The 19,560-nt window shown below is 45.1% G+C and overlaps 1 protein-coding gene across 2 annotated transcripts; it reads right to left on the bottom strand.

Moving 5' to 3' along the window:
• Positions 1-2,583: 2,583 nt before the first annotated feature.
• LOC109163922 (lysine histidine transporter 1-like) lies at positions 2,584-5,112 on the bottom strand. Of its 2 annotated transcripts, none has more exons than XM_019312646.1 (8): positions 4,808-5,112; positions 4,529-4,689; positions 4,060-4,446; positions 3,557-3,950; positions 3,363-3,468; positions 3,153-3,244; positions 2,971-3,039; positions 2,584-2,878 (listed from the first exon to the last, which is right to left on the bottom strand). In XM_019312646.1, exons 1-8 carry the CDS (start codon positions 4,808-4,810, stop codon positions 2,780-2,782), a joined length of 1,311 nt encoding a protein of 436 aa, XP_019168191.1. In that variant the 5' UTR covers positions 4,811-5,112; the 3' UTR covers positions 2,584-2,779. The 2 variants fall into 2 exon arrangements, with proteins under 2 accessions (XP_019168191.1, XP_019168192.1); XM_019312647.1 differs by having other exon boundaries at positions 4,529-4,686.
• Between the last annotated feature and the right edge of the window lie 14,448 nt (positions 5,113-19,560).

The raw sequence follows: 19,560 nt of genomic DNA, 5'->3' as shown, positions 1-19,560 counted from the left end.
AGTTTCACCATTCCTTGTGCTCTCGACCTTTTCAGCTAAGTCGTTGATTCTCTTTTCTTGGTTTTGAAGGAGGGTGGTGATCCCTTCAAGCGCCTTAGTGATGCTTGCAAGCTGGTCCTCTATAGTTGTCGCGCTTGTTGTCATAGCCGGCATACCTGTATAGATGCGTGACCATTCTGGCGCGACCTTCCACGTGTTAGACGACGGCGATGTCGGTGACGAGCCTCCGGTGTTAGCGTTTCCTTTTGGGGATGTTGGACTCCCGCTACCAGCAACTCCTTTCAGAGATGTTGGATTCCCGCTATCGGCTGCTTCTTTCAGAGATGTTGGACTCTCGCTACCAGTTGCTCCTTTTGGGGTAGTCGACTTCTCGCTATTAGCCGCTCCTTCTGAGGTAGATGACTTCTCGCTATTCGCCGCTTCTTTCGAAGATGTCAGCATCCTGCTGCTAGCTGCTCCTTTCGAAGAAGCCTGCCTCCGGCTATCTGTTGCTCCTTTCAAAGATGGTGGACCTGCAACATAAATAGACTTCCTCGGGACGGTAGGGGCCGTTTCGAGTCTTTGAATCATACGTCGAACAATTGACTCAGGCTCCGGCGGTCGCATTCCTAAGCTCCTTGCACGGCTCCTGGTTAATGGTGTTTCGGTCTCTCGGTTAGCTTCAAAACCAGTTATTGACGAAGACTTGGAACTAGCGGCTTGGGCATAAGACTTCTTGAACATTGAGCTTCTTGACGCCATTCCGGTTGCTAGTAAAGTTGTTTGCTAATGTAGATCGATAGTGAAGAGATGAGAGGCAGAGCGGTCCCATTGGGTGTGCCAAAATCTGTAAACACAAAATAGTAAACTTTGTATATATTCACAAAATTCCGTGTACAGTGTGTGTATAATTCAATGCAAGTACAAAATCTCTGTCTAGTCCTCTGATTCTTCACTGACGTTATCTATGGAAGTGCCTCCGGGATTCAAATAGCGTAGCCTCCGGGATTTAAGTGGCGCGTGCCTCCGGGATTTAAGTGGCGTAGCTTCCGGGATCTAAGTGGCGTGACTTCCAACAACGAGCGTCAAGAATTTAGAAGTAATCAGCCCTGCAATGGATTCAAATTGCCTGCAAAATCAACAAAAATGCGTTCAAGTCTTCAAGCGTTCTTCAATGCCGTTATCTATTGAAGTGCCTCCAGGATTCAAATAGCGTAGCCTCCGGGATTTAAACGGCGTAGCTTCCAGGATTCAAACGGCGTGATCTTCAACAGCAAACGTCAAGCTCCGAAGCAATAAACTCTGCAAAACATCAAATTAAAGCTCCTGCAATGGCTTCAAGTTGCCTTCAAAAGGCTCCAAGATCTTCAAAGTACCTATAAAAAGGCTTCAAGTTGCTTCAAGATCTTTAAAACCTGCAAAAAATGCCTTCAATGCCTTTAATTCTTCCAGATCTTCAAATGCCTTCAAAAGAGCTCTCAAATCTTCAAGCCTTCAAGTTGTCAAGCGTTCTTCAATGTCTTCAAGCTCTCAAGTCTTCAAGTTGTTCTCAATGTATTTAAGGTGTGATTTGAAGAATGGAATTGAGGCTCTATTTATAGTGAAGTTTGTAACTAAAATCCCTCAACAAACTCCACTAATATTTATTTAATTAAATTAATTAATTATCTACTAAAATGAACCTTGCCAAAATCAAGTCTAGGTTCATTATTCTATCATCTAATTCAAATTCAAATTAAATTATAATTATCTAATTCAAATATAATAAAATTATATTATATTTAAATTATAATTATAATTATAATTCAATTATGAAATGGGCTTGGACCAATTAATTAATTAATTCAATAGCCCAAATCAAATTTACTTGGACTAATGATCAACCCTAAAATTGGGCTCGATAATGATTTAATCGGTCCACTTGTCGACTTCAAATTTTCTGTGTCTACAGCCGCACCTAAGTACACTGCTGCACTTGAACCTTCCTCTCTCTCTCTCTTCTCTCTCTCTCTCTCTCTCTCTCTCTCTCTATATATATATATATATATATATATATATATATATATATATATATAGAGCAATATGAAACTAAATTTGGAATTGTCATCAAAGACAAGATACCTTTGGTGAAATTAACTTTTTTTCTTAATACTTTTTTTTTTTTTTTTTGAAAATTTTTTTCTTAATACTATTGTAACTAAGTTTTTATGATAAAAAAATCGACATTTGGAGGCACGCAACATGCATATGCCTAGATGGCTAGATGTGCTTGTTAGACGCTTCAAAGCGATTGCAGTTGGTGACACTGAACTACTTTTTGGACCATTGCTAGAGCAACTGTCTCTCAAAGAGATCGTTGGCATGGCAATAGCCTTTCATTTTTTTTAATTATTAATTAAATTAAAAATTGTAACAAAATTTATAACGATTTTTTTCTTTCTAATTTATTCTTCCAATGAAAAAAGATTGAACCCCAACCCTAACTTATTTATTTATTTATTTTTGTATATTTGATGGGCTTACTTAAATTATAAATGATAATAAATAAAAAGAATATAAAAAATAGTTGATGTGTAAGCCCATCAACAATTGAAGTTGCTCTAACATAATAATAAGTATATGGAAAACAAACAGATAAATATTCATAGGAATACACACACACATATATATATATATATGGGATTAAAACACCAATACTGAATGCAATAGTCCTTACAACATTAAAAGGAAAAAAAAAAAAAAAAACAGACAATGAAAATATAGTATGAAAACAATAGGAATTGAAGGTGTGAGGTTGTATTTAGGAGAAGAATTTGTAGGTCTTGGCTTGTAATACAATTGCTCTTAGTGCTCCAATAGGGGCTAAAATCATCAAAGCTACTCCAAGTATAATGCACACCTGAAACAACGTACAACTAACCATGTAAACAAACAAAAAGTAGATATGAGATGATGTAAACCAAAAACACATGATTTAATAAGCTGCCATACCCAGTTACAGCACCAAGAAAGACTAAATTTCTTCGGTTTGTAAATAGCAAGCCACATAATGCACGGGAGCTGCAAAACGGGACATCATCACACTCAATTCATCTGCAATTTCATCATATATATATATATATATATATATATATATATATATATATATATAGAGTGAGTATAGTGTTGCTTACAAAGTATGTAGTTGGGGCGAAAGCGAATCCTCCAAAGAATCCAAGAAGCCCTCCAAAGAAAGGGATGCAAATGGCAATAAACATGGTGAGAGCTGCAATTAATATAATAGTACTTAATTGTGATTCAAAGTTAAGTTGCAGATAGAACATCATAGTATGTATGTATGTCTGATGGATGGGATGGTATAGTTTAAGGTTTGAATTCCTTACCCACATAAGTGACCCTAACGATGGAGCGTAGGTACCAAGTAGGTTTGAACATGAGTTTTTTGACAAGAACAGTCTCCATCATGTCAAAAACAGGCATGGCAAAGATCTGCACAAACACAAACCATATATCGTCTTAGCTTCTTATTGTGCAAATTAAAAGTAGAGATCGAAAATGAAATTAGTATTTGGATGACCTGATAGCTGCCAATGACATGAACAACTACAAACATGTTAGCCATGACTACGAGCCAAGTTGGTTTTTCGAGGGATATGAGAATGTTGTCCTCCACCTTGTTCCCGAACATCCAGTACCCTATGAGAGCCACTGGAAAATAACACACAGCAACAACAATGTAAGCAACAATAACTCCCTTCCACATTGGCCCTTTCGATGGCTTCTCAGGCGTTGAAGGAATCGTTGCCTGGATCTCCAGCACTACATTGTGTCCGGCATACGCAAACGCCACGTCCCCCAATGCACTGAAGAAGTTGAAAACCATGCCTGTTCTGCTTGGATCTTTGGGGCCATAATCAACATCTGCTTGCACACCTTTGCTCAAAGTAGCCCCCCAAGCAATAGTGGAGTAACTACATATATATATATAGTCACATACATGATCTGAGAGGATTATATATATATATATATAATATAATATAATATAATATAATGTTTCTGATTGATTACATCCATACATACCTTAATGACATTATAGCTGCTGCCAAAGACACACCAGAAATGGAGTTGAAGTTGGGGAGATGGGCAAGCCCAAAATGGACAGATCCAAAGATGATAATGAAGTAAGTGAGTTTGATATCTTTGCAGCTGTGTTTACATACCAAATCATGCACTTTCTTCAGCGATTTTCCGCCTGTCACCATGTACACTATGTCCACCCCAACTTCCACCACCAGCTGCTGAGGCACCACAATCCACAGCCCCAGCTTCTCACCAAACGCGTGTTGCCCCAACTCATGATACCTGTCGAAACGCTTCCCGGGCACCATTTCGTGCATCTCAACCATTTGCCATAGAGTGTATAGTGTTATAATCCATGATATGATCAACACACTCACTCCTGGCCCCCTGAAACGATAGATCGATCATGTTCAAATTAATTAATTAATTAGCTAATAATCTAACTCAACTCCGATCCGATCAACTTTACCATCCAAGGTGTGACATGGCATAAGGGAGACTAAGGACACCAGCTCCAACCATGGCAGTCACATTGTGGAAAGAAGAATACCACCATTTTGCTTTCCTTGATGAAGTAATTGGAAGCCATTCATCAACATTCTTTGCCTTCTTTGATCTTTCATCAACCTGCTTAGCTTGCACAAATTAATATATAAATCAATCAATCATTACTAATTAAACATGCATAAACAAACATTATTAAACTGCAGAAGATGAGATCAGATCAGAACAAGTACTACATACGTACCATGATTGGAATTTGGAGGAGTTCTTCACAGACCTCACACACACAGGACTGCCTCCAAACCAACCTCCACTCTCAGATAAATAATGAAGAAGCAACCAACCTTTGGTACTAGCAGGATGGCCGGATGCAATGAATCTCATGAATCAATGTTGGAATCTTTGGATATCAATAAGAAGATCCCTTTTTTGGCAACTTCTTTTTGCTGTTATGATAATTGCTACAATTTTGCTATTATCATTAATATTTGCTATCATTTTGTTAATTGCTAATTTGCTATCATACTCAACAACAGCTGTTAGCAAATGTGATTGCTCAAAATATGGCCTAATTAAATAATGGCCCATTTGGTAGCACCGTATTTATTTTCTTTACTTTTTTTTTTTTTTGGGGGGGGGGGGGGGGCGGGGGGGGGGGGTTATGAAAGCATTACTTTTTATTGATTTGTTATATATGGGAAGGATAAATAATGAATTTGTTTTTTAATCCTAGTTTATCAATTCTCATCCTACCTCCATCGAAATGTGAAATGAGTTTTTTTTTTATTATTATTATTAGGATGAGGACCACCCTAAAAAAGAATACTCTAACTGTATTGACGGTAAAAAAAAATTAACAATGCACCAAAAACCTTATTCCCAAATCGAGTTTTGTCTGGCCATGTATCTAAATACATTCGTTTTTTTGAATAATGAAATGTAAAAATTTAAAATATTAATGATATTAGGATTTTATTAAACCCTATGCACCAAATATACACCACTAATAATTGAAAAAACAATAAATCTATACCATTACTAAGGGCTTAAAAGAGACTATAAAGCTGTCATTTCTCCAAAAATAATAATAAATAATTAAAACGTATAATCTTTTTGAATCTTTTTTCTTTCTTTTACTTTTAATGTATTTTATTGGCTAAAGTGTAGACTGTGTCTAACCATTTTATGGTTTGTATGTGCGGTGAATAGAGGTGTATTGCGTTCTTCTACCTAAAATGAAGGTTCACATGCTGCACATGCACTTTCATTAAAATTATTTCCCAAATAACCATTGTTGGTTCACTACTTAACAAAAAAGTCACCTCCTCTGTCTGAGTATATAAAATGTTGAACCTAAAAGGTACTGCTTAGAAGTTACCTCTTTTGATGGTGAAGCTCTCATGTGGTAAAGTAGCATAAGAAGGTAAATCAAACTATAAAGTTGTTATTTCTTCAAAAATAATATAGGGCAATAAATAATCAAAACGGATAATCTTTTTGAATCTTTTTTCTTTCCTTTTATTTTTTAATGCATTTTATTCGCCAAAATGAAGTTTTACAATCAATTACTCAAGAATATTATCTTGTCAAATCCTATAGGAGAATATGGAAGTACTAATATGGTCTTTCACAATAAAGTAATAGACAGAATTGCCATAAAACAACTTATTAGTAAAATAATAAATCACTTTGGATGGACCTTTAGAGTTGGGGTTCAGCCTTTTGGAAGAATAAATCACTTCGGATATCCTGGATCAAGTCAAGGGAGCTAGGACATGAGCACCATGTTAAAAAATTAAGTCACAACGAAACGTCGATGTTTTTAATTGGGTGAGAAAATGCAATTAATACAATTTTGTTGGGTCGCCGGGGAATGGGAACACCTAGGATGGATGATTCCACCGTAACTCACAATAATACAAAATACAATCCTACATAGTAAGTGTACTACCCTAATTATGCAATGAGAATCCTATGGCATTTTGGCGGTTACAGTAGCTTTCAAAGAATCAAAGTTGGTTTTACATTAAACTAGTATTTTCACCCGTGCAATATCCGGAATGAATTTGTTAAAATATTTTAAAAATATTTGGATCGATATATAATAATATAAATTATTATATCGAATATTATATAATGCAGTTGATGAATTGAGTTGATCGATTGTATTTTCTAATGTTATCATTGCTTGAATTTGATCAAATAATTGTGCAAAATTAATAGTTAATGTGTAGATGTGCGCATTAAGTGCTGAAACTTTAGATATTTTAAATATCAGTGTTCAGTGAATTATATATGGGGATCATATTTAATTTTTAGTGAATTATTAATATTCATTACCTTTTCCAATTGGTCTAATTTGTTTTTCATTCCTTAAGCAAAATCTTCCTTACACATTCTATACATAATTTTACATCTTTATATATGCGTATTGTAATGAGGTCCTATAATTTTGAATAAAGATGTGCTACAAAATCAGTCATAATTAATTTCTTTTGAATCATTCATACGTATTGCAAGAACATTTCCATGTTTAATTACACAATTTTCCTTATAAATTGTGGATACTACACGATTCTATTCAATTTTTCATTTGTAAATATATATCTTTACACAACTATATTTCCAGTAACATATATACACACATTTTTTTTTAATATTTCCACTGACTTTACATTTTATAAAATATATAACTGAAATTAATATTTTTTCCATCTCGGCTGAACTTTTTTTTTTTTTTTTGACATACTCGGCTAAACCTTATAATTAAACAATCCTTATATTCTTAGTATAAAATAACATTTGGTATAAAATTATTAATTTCCATATCGATAAATATTCTTTCCATCTCGGCTAAACCTTATATTTCCATCTCGTATTGCAAAACATTTTCCATCTTTAATTACAAAATTTTCCTTATAAATTTTGGATACTAAATGATTGTATTTCATTTTTCACTTTTTAAAATATATATCTTTACATAACTATATTTCAGTAACATATATATATAGATTTTTTTTTTTTTTATATTTCCAGTAACTTTATATTTTATAAAATATATAACCGAGATTAATATTCTTTCTATATACTATTATACTAAGTCAGTTTGGAAGTATTTTTCATTTTCAGTCAATTATTAATAGTCATTTCCTATTTCAAATGGCCTAAATTTCGTACCATTTTTATTCTCAGTCAATTATTCTTTTTAATACATATTAATTAATTAATTAATAATAACAGTTTTTTTTATATTTCCACTAACTTTACATTTTAGAAAATATATAACCGAGATTAATATTTCTTTACATTTTATTAATATTCATTTCATTTTGTGCATTTGAGTCAGTTTCAAAACATTTTTAATTTTCAATCGATTATTAATAGTCATTTCCTATTTCAATTGGCCTAAATTCTATGCCATTTTTATTCTCAGTCAATAATTATTTTCGTAATATTCTTTTAAATAATATAATTTCACCTTTAGACATGCAGGTGTGGGTAAATGAATAAAACAAATGAATATTCAAAGGAATGTGAACCAATTAAATCTTTCAATTTAAACAAAATACATAAATTTTAAATTTTAAATTTTAAATATAAAATCTATATGCTTATTCGTGCAGTTTACTGAATATGTTTATTACCAATTATATTATAAAATACCATACATATTGGTAGGGAATATCCCGACCGACATAGCTCCACCACGACCGAGATGCCTTTGTCCATTTGCCTATGTCTTTGCAGGTAACAGGTCGGGCTCCTTGAGGAGAACCCGGTCGGTGACCGACCGGGAGTTGCCCGAGCGATGCTATGAACCCCGAGCGGTGGTCCTTAGGCGAAAGAGCTGGCTAAAGACACGTGGCGGCTTTCTACGACGACAGGCAGGGCACCCGGGAGGTGGACGCGTGGAGGCTACGTGGAGAGCATGCCGAACGGCCGGAAGTTTGTCTCCGGCGTCGCGGCTATAAATACCCACAGTAGCTACAGTGAGGGGACTTTTGGACGATCGATAGGGTGTAACTAGAGACTCCCGACCGCAGTCAGTCGGTACTCAGTGCAACCAAGTAGATTGTACTTAGGAACTCTACCTCGATTAATAAATACTTACTCGCTTTACTTGGTCTTGTGTTACCTATATTGCTTACGTGTTATTAGCAGTATCATTTTGGCGCCGTCTGTGGGGACCCGTGCAACGAGCCAACGTCTTGACGAGCACCCGGTCTCTTTTCCAACATGTATCCGTGGGCACACAACAACTTCGCCGACGACCAGGCGGATGCGGCGAGCTCCTCCGACCACTATGCTACCCAACAGCAGGGTCAGACGATGGACCTCAACCTCAATCTCTCACCGCCACATCCGTCAAATACGTACCCGGCCGCCCAGCAGCCGGTGAATTATATACAACCGGGATACCCACCACCCGGTCTGCCATACCAGCAGCAGCCGATGATGTATCCCGCCCAGTACCCGTATCCGGTTCCACCTCCACCATACGGGTTTTGGCCAGGCCAACCGATGTGCTACACTTCCCCGGTTGGCTATCCACCATATACGCCTGGCTATACAGCTCCAGCCGCCGCCCCTCCAGTACAACCAATCGCACAGGTAGAGCCGCAGCGTCAGTCCACTTCCCGGGCTCGACGCTCGGCTCATTCGCGGTTGGGGTCGGGGGGTGCTGATGCGATGGGGGCACCAGTTCAGGCCGTTCAAGCGGAGGACCCCGAGGAGGTTGCCCGAGCGGTAGCTTTCGACCGTCTCCGACCAGAGATGCGCCAGCGTCTGGGACCCCAGGACCCGAACCCCAGGCAAGAGGACGAACAAATGCAGGAAGCTAGCCACGAGGCTTCATCCGGGTACAGCGGGTCGAGATCACATCGACGTCGACGCGCTCGGGATACAGCCCAAGCCGCCCAGAACGCCGAGCTCAACGAGACCCGAGGATTGCTCTACAATCTCCAGGCCGAAGTTGCGCAGCTCAGGAGTGCATATCCTACAGCACCCTCGGCCGACCGATCGACCCTCCACCAGACGCCTTTCACAGCAGCGGTAATGGCTCAGCCTTACCCGCTCGACTTAAAGGTCTCGGGAGAGAAGAGCTACGACGGTCGGGCAGATCCTGAGGCTCACGTGAACGATTTTTTCAGCAACATGATGTTGAAGGGCGTTTCAGACGCCGTGATGTGCAGGGCCTTCTACTCAACCCTCACCGGTCGGGCAGCAGAGTGGTTCCGCACCTTGCCCCCGGGGTCGATCGACAAATTTGAGACCCTGGCGATCAAGTTTGTACGGAAGTTCATTACTTCCAAAGTGGTGAGGAAGTCTTACATGTACCTCGAGAAGGCCAAGCAGCTCGAAGGGGAAAGCTTGACCGACTTCCTCATCAAGTGGAAAGCAGCGGTCGGGGAGGTCGAACCCATGGATGATGCGACCGCCACCCACATGCTCCATATCTCCCTTCGGGCGGGGTACCTGTACCAGGATTTTATCCTCCACCCCCCGACCACGTATGAGGAGGCCCTCCGAAGGGTCACGGATTACGCCAATGCTGGTGAGGCGAATGCCGTGAAACGTTCACAAGAGGTCGGTTCTTCGTCCCGTAAACCGGCCGGCCGGGCGGAACATCAATCGGGACACGATCGTCCCCGATCCCGCACCAGGCCTGGGGAGTTTACGGCCTTAAACCGATCTGCAGCGGAGGCCATGCAGTATGCTCAATCTTGCAACCTCATCAAACTCCCCCATCCCGATCGAGACGGCCCTGATAAGAGTAAGCACTGTGCTTACCACCGATGCGCCGGGCATGATACAGAGGAGTGCACCCACCTGCGCCAATTGTTGGAAGATTTGCTCAATTTGGGAAAATTGGACAAGTGCGTGGGGAAGAGAGAAGAAAGCAAGAGGAATACCGATCGGAGGGATCACAGGCGATCTCATCACCGCTCCGATCGGTCGGGTCAGGACCGAAGAGACGATCGAAGGGACGATCGTCATGAAGACCGACGGGACCCTGATCCCCCGACCAGCAGTCGCCCGGTCGGCAAGCCCACCATCCATGTCATATTTGGTGGCTTAGAAGACGCTTCCCAGCCGAGGACGAATTGCCCGGTTGCGATCGTGGATTCCCGAGAGACCGGGAAAAGACAAAAGACGGAGCCCATAACCTTCACCTTAGAGGACCAACCTAGCAGCAGTGACCACGGCATGGAGGCGCTCGTGGTCACAATCGACGTCAAGGGAACGGACGTCCAGAGGGTTATGGTGGACACGGGTAGCAGTGTGAACGTCCTGTACTTGGACGTGTTCGAGAAGCTTGGCCTTGACAGGAAGGAGCTGACTCCGGTCGGTGTACCACTGTCGGGATTTACCGGGGCCCTCATTTACCCCGAAGGCAAAGTCACTCTCCCGGTCGAGATCGGCACCCTCCCGAAGTCGATCAAGACAGAGCTTGAGTTCGTTGTGGTCAACCTCCATTGCGTCCACAACATCATCCTAGGCCGACCCGCCATCATGAAGATCGGTGGGATAATTTCCATGCCCCATCTCTGCATGAAATTCCCCACCCCAAGTGGGGTCGGTGTGGTCCGTGGCGATGTCCAGTCCGCCCGGAAGTGCTACACCCGAGCGGTCAACAGACGCGATTCCGGTCCGTCTTCCCGGGTGAACACTATAGCCAAAGAGGAGGCCAAAGAACGGAAGGAGCAACCCGAACCTTCCGAAGAGATAGAAGAAGTTCCCCTATCCGAGGACTGCCCGGATAGGAAGATTAAAATTGGCCGGGCCCTCACCCCCGAGCTCCGAGCGGAGGTTCTGAGCATACTCAGGGAGTATGCTGATATTTTTGCGTGGGGACCCGAGGACATGCCCGGGATCGATCGATCGGTCATTTGCCATAAGCTAGCCGTCGATCCCGCAGCGAGGCCGGTCGTGCAGAAGACACGACACCTATCTTCCGATCGCCGCGAGTTTGTCAGAGAGGAGGTCAAGAAAATGGCGGCGATCGAGCACATCCGCCCGGTTATCTACCCCGAGTGGGTGGCAAACATTGTTCTAGTTCCAAAGCCCCCAGCTTGGAGGATGTGCATAGACTTCACGGACCTCAACAAGGCCTGTCCGCTCGACCCTTATCCTCTACCGAGCATTCACCAAATGGTCGACGAGACGGCCGGGGCCGAGTTGATGAGCTTCATGGATGCCTTCAAGGGATATCACCAAATAATGATGCACCATGAAGACGAGAGCAAGACAGCCTTCGTAACCCCGGACGGGCTGTATTGTTACCGAGTGATGCCGTTTGGCCTCCGGAATGCAGGAGCGACCTATCAGAGAATGGTCAATATGCTCTTCGCCGATCTATTGGGCCGAACAATGGAGGCTTACATTGACGATATGCTGGTCAAGAGTCGGGACCGGTCCGACCATACTCGGGACCTCCGGGAGTGCTTCCAGATCATGAGGAAGTACCAGTTGCGGCTGAACCCGACCAAATGTACATTCGCGGTTCAGACCGGCAAGTTCCTCGGCTACATGATGACCAAGAGAGGAATTGAGCCCAACCCGGCCAAAGTTAAAGCGATTCTGGACATGCAACCACCTTCTACCGTTCGGGAGGTCCAGCAATTGACCGGTCGGTTGGCGGCCCTTAGCCGGTTCCTCTCCAAGTTAGCCGAGCGTGCTCTACCTTTCTTCAAGGTATTGCGAAAAGTTAATGGGTTCGTCTGGGACGAAGAGTGCCGAGCAGCTTTTGACGAGTTGAAGGAGTACCTCATGTCACCTATTGTGCTCTCAAAGCCCGAGCTCGGGGAAGAGCTAGACGTGTACCTCGCCGTCTCCGATCGTGCAGTAAGCGCAGTATTGTGCCGAACCGATCCGGAAGGGGTCCAGCGACCGGTGTACTATGTAAGCCACGCGCTACATGGTCCCGAGCTCCGGTACTCCCGGTTAGAGAAGGTCGTCTACGCCCTCTATACCGCCGCGAAGAAGTTGGCTCCCTACTTCCAGGGTCGAGCGATTCGCGTGTTGACCGATCAGCCGATCGGACCAGTCCTTCGCACCGCCTCTTCATCCGGTCGCCTAGTCAAATGGGCGTTAATGCTGACCCAGTACGCGATCGAATACCGACCGAGACCAGCAATCAAAGGTCAGGCTCTGGCAGATTTCTTGGTCGAGTGCACCGCCCGGGATACCCGACCCCCCGAGGTTGAGGATCCCGAGGCCGAGTGGTGGTCGCTAGCTACTGACGGGTCAAGTAGCAAAAAAGGAGCGGGCGGAGGAGTAGTGGTCACGAGCCCAGAAGGTTTCAAGGTGTATTTCGCTCTGATGTATCAGTTCCACCCGACCAACAACGAAGCCGAGTATGAAGCATTTGTGAATGGCTTGCAATGCGCTCGGGACTTGGGGGCTGAATACATCCGAGCCCAAACCGATTCTGCGCTCGTGGTCGGGCAAGTTCTCGGAGATTATGAGGTCAACGGAGAACGTCTACAACTATACCGAGACCTCGCCATGGAGAAGCTTGCACAGTTCCGGGGGTACATCGTCCGACATATACCCCGATTGGATAACGCCGATGCGGATATCTTGTCCAAATTGGCCCAAGATGCCCCGGAACACATGTCGAAGATAGCCCGGATCTTGGTGATCCCCAAACACAGTATCCATCGCTTGCCGGTCAATCCAATCCAACCGGTGGAAGATAGCTGGATCACCGATCTGAAGGAATATCTCGAGCACGGTCGACTCCCAGACGACCCGCAGCGTGCTCGAAAAGCTAAGCTGAGAGCCCCAAGGTTCCAAGTCGTGAACGATCGTCTGTATCGACGATCGTATGGAGGACCTCTCATGCGATGCCTAACCGCGTTCGAGGCGGATTTAGTAATGAAGGAGCTTCACTCGGGAATCTGCTCCTCACATCAGGGAGGTCGATCCCTGGCCCGTCGTATCATGCTGATCGGGTACTACTGGCCGTCCCTCCAGCTAGACTGTGAGAAGCTAGCTCGGGAATGTGAGACGTGCCAACTGTACGCCCGGATGCCTGGACGACCGGCAACCTTCTACCAGCCAGTCACGACCGCCATTCCTTTCGCTAGGTGGGGGGTAGACATCTTGGGCCCCTTTCCTCAGCTGTCCGGTAGGAGAAGGTTCGTGATCGTCGCCGTGGATTACTTCTCTAAATGGATAGAAGCCGAGCCCTTAGCCACGATCACATCTCAGCAGTGTGCTCGGTTCCTTTGGCGCAATGTCGTTTCCCGTTTTGGCGTGCCCGTACATCTCATCAGCGATAACGGTCGCCAATTTGTGAGCCAACATTTCCAGAATTTCCTGGCCACGATCGGGACGACTCATGTCCGGTCGTCTGTCGCTTACCCGCGGGGAAATGGACAGGTGGAAAATGCTAACCGGACGATACTGGAAGGTCTGAAGAAGAAGTTACACTCGGCCGGTCGTAGTTGGGCCGATGAGTTGCCATATGTCTTATGGACTTATCGGACGACCCCGAGAGAAGCTACTTTGGAGACCCCTTTCGCCCTGGTTTACGGTGCCGAAGCCCGACTACCGATCGAGGCTTGGATCCCGACCGATCGAGAGAGAACCTACAACGCGGAGGACAATGAACACGCCATGGCTGTGGACCTCGATGCGGTCGAAGAAAAAAGGGAGCTAGCCGCTCGGCGTATGGCCGAATACCAGAAGCGCGTCAAGAGCTCGAAGGACGTTCGGGTCAACCCTCGTTATTTTCAAGGGATGCCAGTCAACCTTTAGAAGGGGGAAAGCTAGCTCAGAACTGGGAAGGGCCGTACATCATCAACGCTGTCATCCGGCCGGGAACATACCGACTAGAGACAACGACGGGTCGGTTAATAGAGGGGACTTGGAATTCCGAGCACCTCGTTCTTTTTAGGCATTAGCCTATTTTTTGTATTTTTAGACGAAGTGGGGGCTGGACCTGCGAGTTAGTCCCGGTCGTCATTTCTATGTAAATTTTATGGTTGTAAAGTTAATTCAACCGCCTGCGAGCGGGAAAGTTCAATGTATATACGATCAATGATTGCTCGACCGTTTGTATGCGGCGGCACGATCGGTTATTTTAATTCATCAGCAGGTCAGTTCAACGTTCAATCGATCGGGCGAAGTCTGCCGACCGGTCAAAACGCGCTCCACATAGGCGGACACTCGAGTCACGCCACCGATCGGGGAAGCCAGGAGCTCTCAGCATTATTCCCCGATCCATCCAACTTCTGTCCACTATTGCACCCACTCGTGCCTTGTGCGCGCAATAGTGAGGGGCTGGGATAAGGAAGTATAGAAGGCCCGTCGCTCGGTTACATTCCGACCAAGTATAGAAGGCCCGTCGCTCGGTTACATTCCGACCGTAGAGGCTTGAAAATTTTTTCGGCAAAGGCCTGGAGATCGGGTAAACCTGATCGGCGGGCCAGTTTGGAAGTCGAAATATCGAACGCACGATCGGGCCACAAGGTCGTAAGGTCGGGCGTTGAGTGGATCGAGTATCGCGAGCCCGGGCCTAAAGGCCAAGTGGTCGAGTGATTGAGGTCAGTATGTGCGAGGTCGGGCCGCAAGGCCGCGAGGTCGAGAGTTAAGGGTCAACGCTTGCGCGGTTAAAAACAAAAGTGCGAAAAGAAAGAACGAGCGACGCAGGATGGAACCAAAAAATAAATTTCATTAACGACCAAAAGGTGCCCGGTACAAATCGGGACCGGGCTCCCGACTAAGGTCTCAAAAAGAAGGAAAGAAGCCTAAATCTACTTCTTCGCCTCCTGAGCACCGGAGGTCGCCTCTTTCCCGCTCGGGGCAACCGCCGACGAAGCCCCAGGCTCGGTTACCTTGGCTTTCGGGGTCGGAGTAAAGGGGGAGGGACCGGGATCTGCCACGTCCGGGGGTAAGGCCGACAAGACCAGTTGGAGATCATCGGCGTCGAGGGCCTCCTCCAACCGCTTGCGGATGCGTTCAAGCATTTTCTGCTTCCCGGCCGTAAAGGCCCACTTCCCGAACGAGACGATCAACTCGTTCCCGACCTCGTCTCCTCGGGCTGCTGTTAGGAAGGCCGTGCCCAGCTCCTTGTCCTTGAAGGCCGCCCGCACCAGCTCGCTCGGGTTCTCGAGCTGAGCCTTCAGCTCCCGTGCCTCCCCAATCGCCCGGCTGGCGACCTTCTCGGCCAGCACCCGCTCCTCATCGCCCTTCTTCAGGGCCTTCTGTGTCTTCTCTAGCTCGGCCTGGAGTTCCTTGATCTCCTTTAGACGACGAGCAGCCGTCTTCTTGTGGTGATCGGCCTCCTCGGCCAGCAAAGCTTGACCCTGAAGAAGTTGGGTCGCCCGGGAGATCTGCAACACAAAGAAGATAATCAAAGTTAGCCCGATCAACGATATTTGGGCAAAGAAAGATTAAAAGTTGGGACTTACCTCAGCAAGATCGTAGCCGATCCGCTCAGCAACCTGGGTCGGGGTCATCTTCCCCAGGTCCGTTCGGGCTGGCGCGGCATTGCCGATCCGTGCCAGCACGGATGAAGGCCCCCTCTCCCGCCCGGCCGAAGGGGTCGGGCTGTGCTGTTCGCGGCGGCGCTTCAGGCTGCCCGCCTCGGTCGCGCCCTGGTCGGCAACCTTTTCCTTTCCCCGGGCGACCTCCACCCGAGTGACCAGGACGTCCGGCTGCTCCACGATGAAGCCCTCGCCCGTCGTCACGGTCGAGGCGCTCAGAGGTCGGGCAGATGGGATCTCCTTCTCCCCGGCCGCCTTGGTCTTGGCCTTCTTCTTCCCGCCGAGCGAGATCTTGACGGGTGGGGGAAGGGCGGCGTCTTCGTCACCAAACTCGGCCATAGCTGCAAAACAAGAGCAGAGTTAGTTTGTTCAAAAATAAAGCTAGGTCGGGAAGAACAGCTCGAGCTAAACCTTTCTTCTTTCGTTTCAAAGGCTTGGCGACCGTCACGCCCATCGGAACGGGCAGATACTTCTCCGGCAGCTCGTACGTGGGGGGCGGGAGCATGGCAGCTGCGAGACTTTCAGCCGTCCGGTAGATTGTGTATTCGTGCACCTCGCTCGAGATCCGGCTGACCGCGTCCCTCAGCGCCTGCGTCTCGGCCGGTACCACTTGTTTCCGGAAATGTGTGCTCCAGACGCGATCGACCGGGAAGATCCAGGGCTCATACTTGAGGGAGAAAATCCTGTTTTTCCACCCCTTGTTGTTCCCGGGCAAGCCTCTGATCGAGCACATATCCGTTCGGGACTGCAGCATCGGGAACCCCCCCCCCCCGTAGCGGCCCGGGAGAACCTTGATCTGGTAGATGAAGTTAAACAACTCCATCGTGCACTCGGCCCCGTGCCGAGCGCATATCTGGGGGAAGCAGGCCAAGATCCGATGTGCGTTCGGGCAGATCTGGGCCGGGACGACTCGGTAATAGGCCAAGAAGGCGTTTAGGAGGGGGGGGGTGAAGGGAATGGCGATCGGGGCTGTCAGGGAGTCATAGTGCATCCCGATCCACTTGCCCCGATGCCTGTCAATTACATTTCCCAGCTGCCGGCTCGTGTCGAATTCTGCCCGACCCCTGAGTATTTCAGCAATCCGAGCCGCCTCGCCTTTGGACAGCAGGCTCATTTCTTGCTCGACGCTCTCGCTGTTCAGGAACTCGAGCTCGACGGCTGGTCTGGCCGGCCCGGCCGGGTCTTCTTCGGTCTGCTCGGGGGTATTTTCTCGATCGCCCCCTCGAGGAGCAGCTTCCGGGTGGTCCCCAACCACCCGGGTAGGCGTTTCCCTAACGCCCTCGGTTGGAGAACCCCGCCCGCTTGACGTGGCTCTCTCTTCTTCTTCCTCGCTGGAGCTCCCCGATCCGCTCGAACTCGAGCTTGACGATCCTGAGGAGCTCGATGCATTGTCTCGCTCGGCGGCTTGCTCGGGGGCTGGCGTCGCTCGGGGACTAGCGTCCGGGGTGTAGGACATTATGTCCACCTCCCCGTCGCTGATGCGCTCGACCTCCTCGTCGTAATCAGCAATCGAGGCGTTTTGTCTGTCGGAGTCCGTCATATCGATCTACCTAAAGGTCGGTCGGAGTTAGTAAGGACTTGAGACGTCCGGGACAGTTAGTTGCCCTAGCAGTTCTACCTATAAATAAGAGCCTAAAGTAAAGAGGGGGGTTGAGGGCTTACCGATTGAGAGAAGATTGAAGTTCGGAGCTTGAAAGTTGGAGTTTGCTTGCTCGATTGCTTTGCTAAGCCGCTCTGCTCGGGACTCTCTGAAGGTACCGACTGATGCGAAAGAGTGAGGAAAGTTCAAATGAGGGCCTCAAGGGCCTATTTATAGGAGGACATTTAGGCGGGAAATGGGCCAACTGGCCTGACACGACCCGCGCTGAATCCGAGACGACAGATGGGATCGCCAAGGCCGGCAGAGGCCGACACGTGGCGTAGAATGGAATGACAGCTGGCAGGTCGGCCTGGTGGCTGACGGTTGGGCTTCTTCATCCCGTCCCGTTTTTTCCCGACTGATCAAAAAGGCCCGGGCTGGGGGGCTCTTGGTAGGGAATATCCCGACCGACATAGCTCCACCACGACCGAGATGCCTTTGTCCATTTGCCTATGTCTTTGCAGGTAACAGGTCGGGCTCCTTGAGGAGAACCCGGTCGGTGACCGACCGGGAGTTGCCCGAGCGATGCTATGAACCCCGAGCGGTGGTCCTTAGGCGAAAGAGCTGGCTAAAGACACGTGGCGGCTTTCTACGACGACAGGCAGGGCACCCGGGAGGAGGACGCGTGGAGGCTACGTGGAGAGCATGCCGAACGGCCGGAAGTTTGTCTCCGGCGTCGCGGCTATAAATACCCACAGTAGCTACAGTGAGGGGACTTTTGGACGATCGATAGGGTGTAACTAGAGACTCCCGACCGCAGTCAGTCGGTACTCAGTGCAACCAAGTAGATTGTACTTAGGAACTCTACCTCGATTAATAAATACTTACTCGCTTTACTTGGTCTTGTGTTACCTATATTGCTTACGTGTTATTAGCAGTATCACATATTATTACCAATTATGCTATTATGTTATTACATAATTAATATTTTTTGTACATGGTATTACCAAATAGAATATTTAATTAATTGACTACAAAAATTTGACTATTTGAGCCGAAACATGATATAGGAAGATTTTGTTTATATATATATATATATATATATATATATATATATATATATATATATATATATATATATATATATATATATATATATAAAAGGTATTATTTTTATAATTAAGTTATATTAATATTATTAAATAGAAATTATTTAAAATATATAGATCCACATTAAGAAAAATCTTATTAATTTCGGATATTAAAACTATATATTTATATTAAAGGTGAAATTATAAATAATTAAGTTTCAATAAATTTAGTTATTTCCTAAATTATATATGCATGGTTAGTAATGAATATCTTCTATAATAGATTATGCTTATATAAGGTTTACCCGTATTAAGTATTAACCATCACCATATTAGATTAATATATAATTATTTTAATATAATATATAATTAAATCTAAACATATGGTTAATATTTATTCAATATTATTATGAAAGTATTACAATTATAAATTTACAATTATAGCTTTGTATATGAAAAACATAGAAACTTAAATAGTTTAAATCAAAATTATTAAAAAACAATGTGTCTACAGTACACAATAAATTATACTTGATTTAATAATTAATTATTAATATAATTGTCTAATATAAATTTACAATTATTAATAATTATTTGTGGTAATTATTAGGCATTAAAAAAAAAGAATAAGAAAAACAGAAGAGGAAATAATATATAGATTTCATACGATATCTTACATAAAGCAAATTGATATAAAATTTAATCTAGAATTATAGTAGGAATAGAAAAAGTAGGAAAGAATATATTATATTAGGAATTGTATTACCATATTTTAATGTACAATTGTTGTACACATAAGAATTTTATTTTTATTAATAGTATAGAAAAAATT

Source organism: Ipomoea nil, unplaced genomic scaffold, assembly GCF_001879475.1.
Source record: "Ipomoea nil cultivar Tokyo-kokei standard unplaced genomic scaffold, Asagao_1.1 scaffold3050, whole genome shotgun sequence".
In the NCBI taxonomy this organism is placed as follows: Eukaryota; Viridiplantae; Streptophyta; class Magnoliopsida; order Solanales; family Convolvulaceae; genus Ipomoea; species Ipomoea nil.
This window is presented reverse-complemented; position numbering and strand designations above follow the sequence as displayed.

Coding starts and splice junctions, on each gene's coding strand:
- LOC109163922 (XM_019312646.1), bottom strand. Junction 4,447..4,528: donor GCCATGTCACACCTTGGATG/GTAAAGTTGATC, acceptor CTATCGTTTCAG/GGGGCCAGGAGTGAGTGTGT. Junction 3,469..3,556: donor ATGTCATTGGCAGCTATCAG/GTCATCCAAATA, acceptor GTGTTTGTGCAG/ATCTTTGCCATGCCTGTTTT.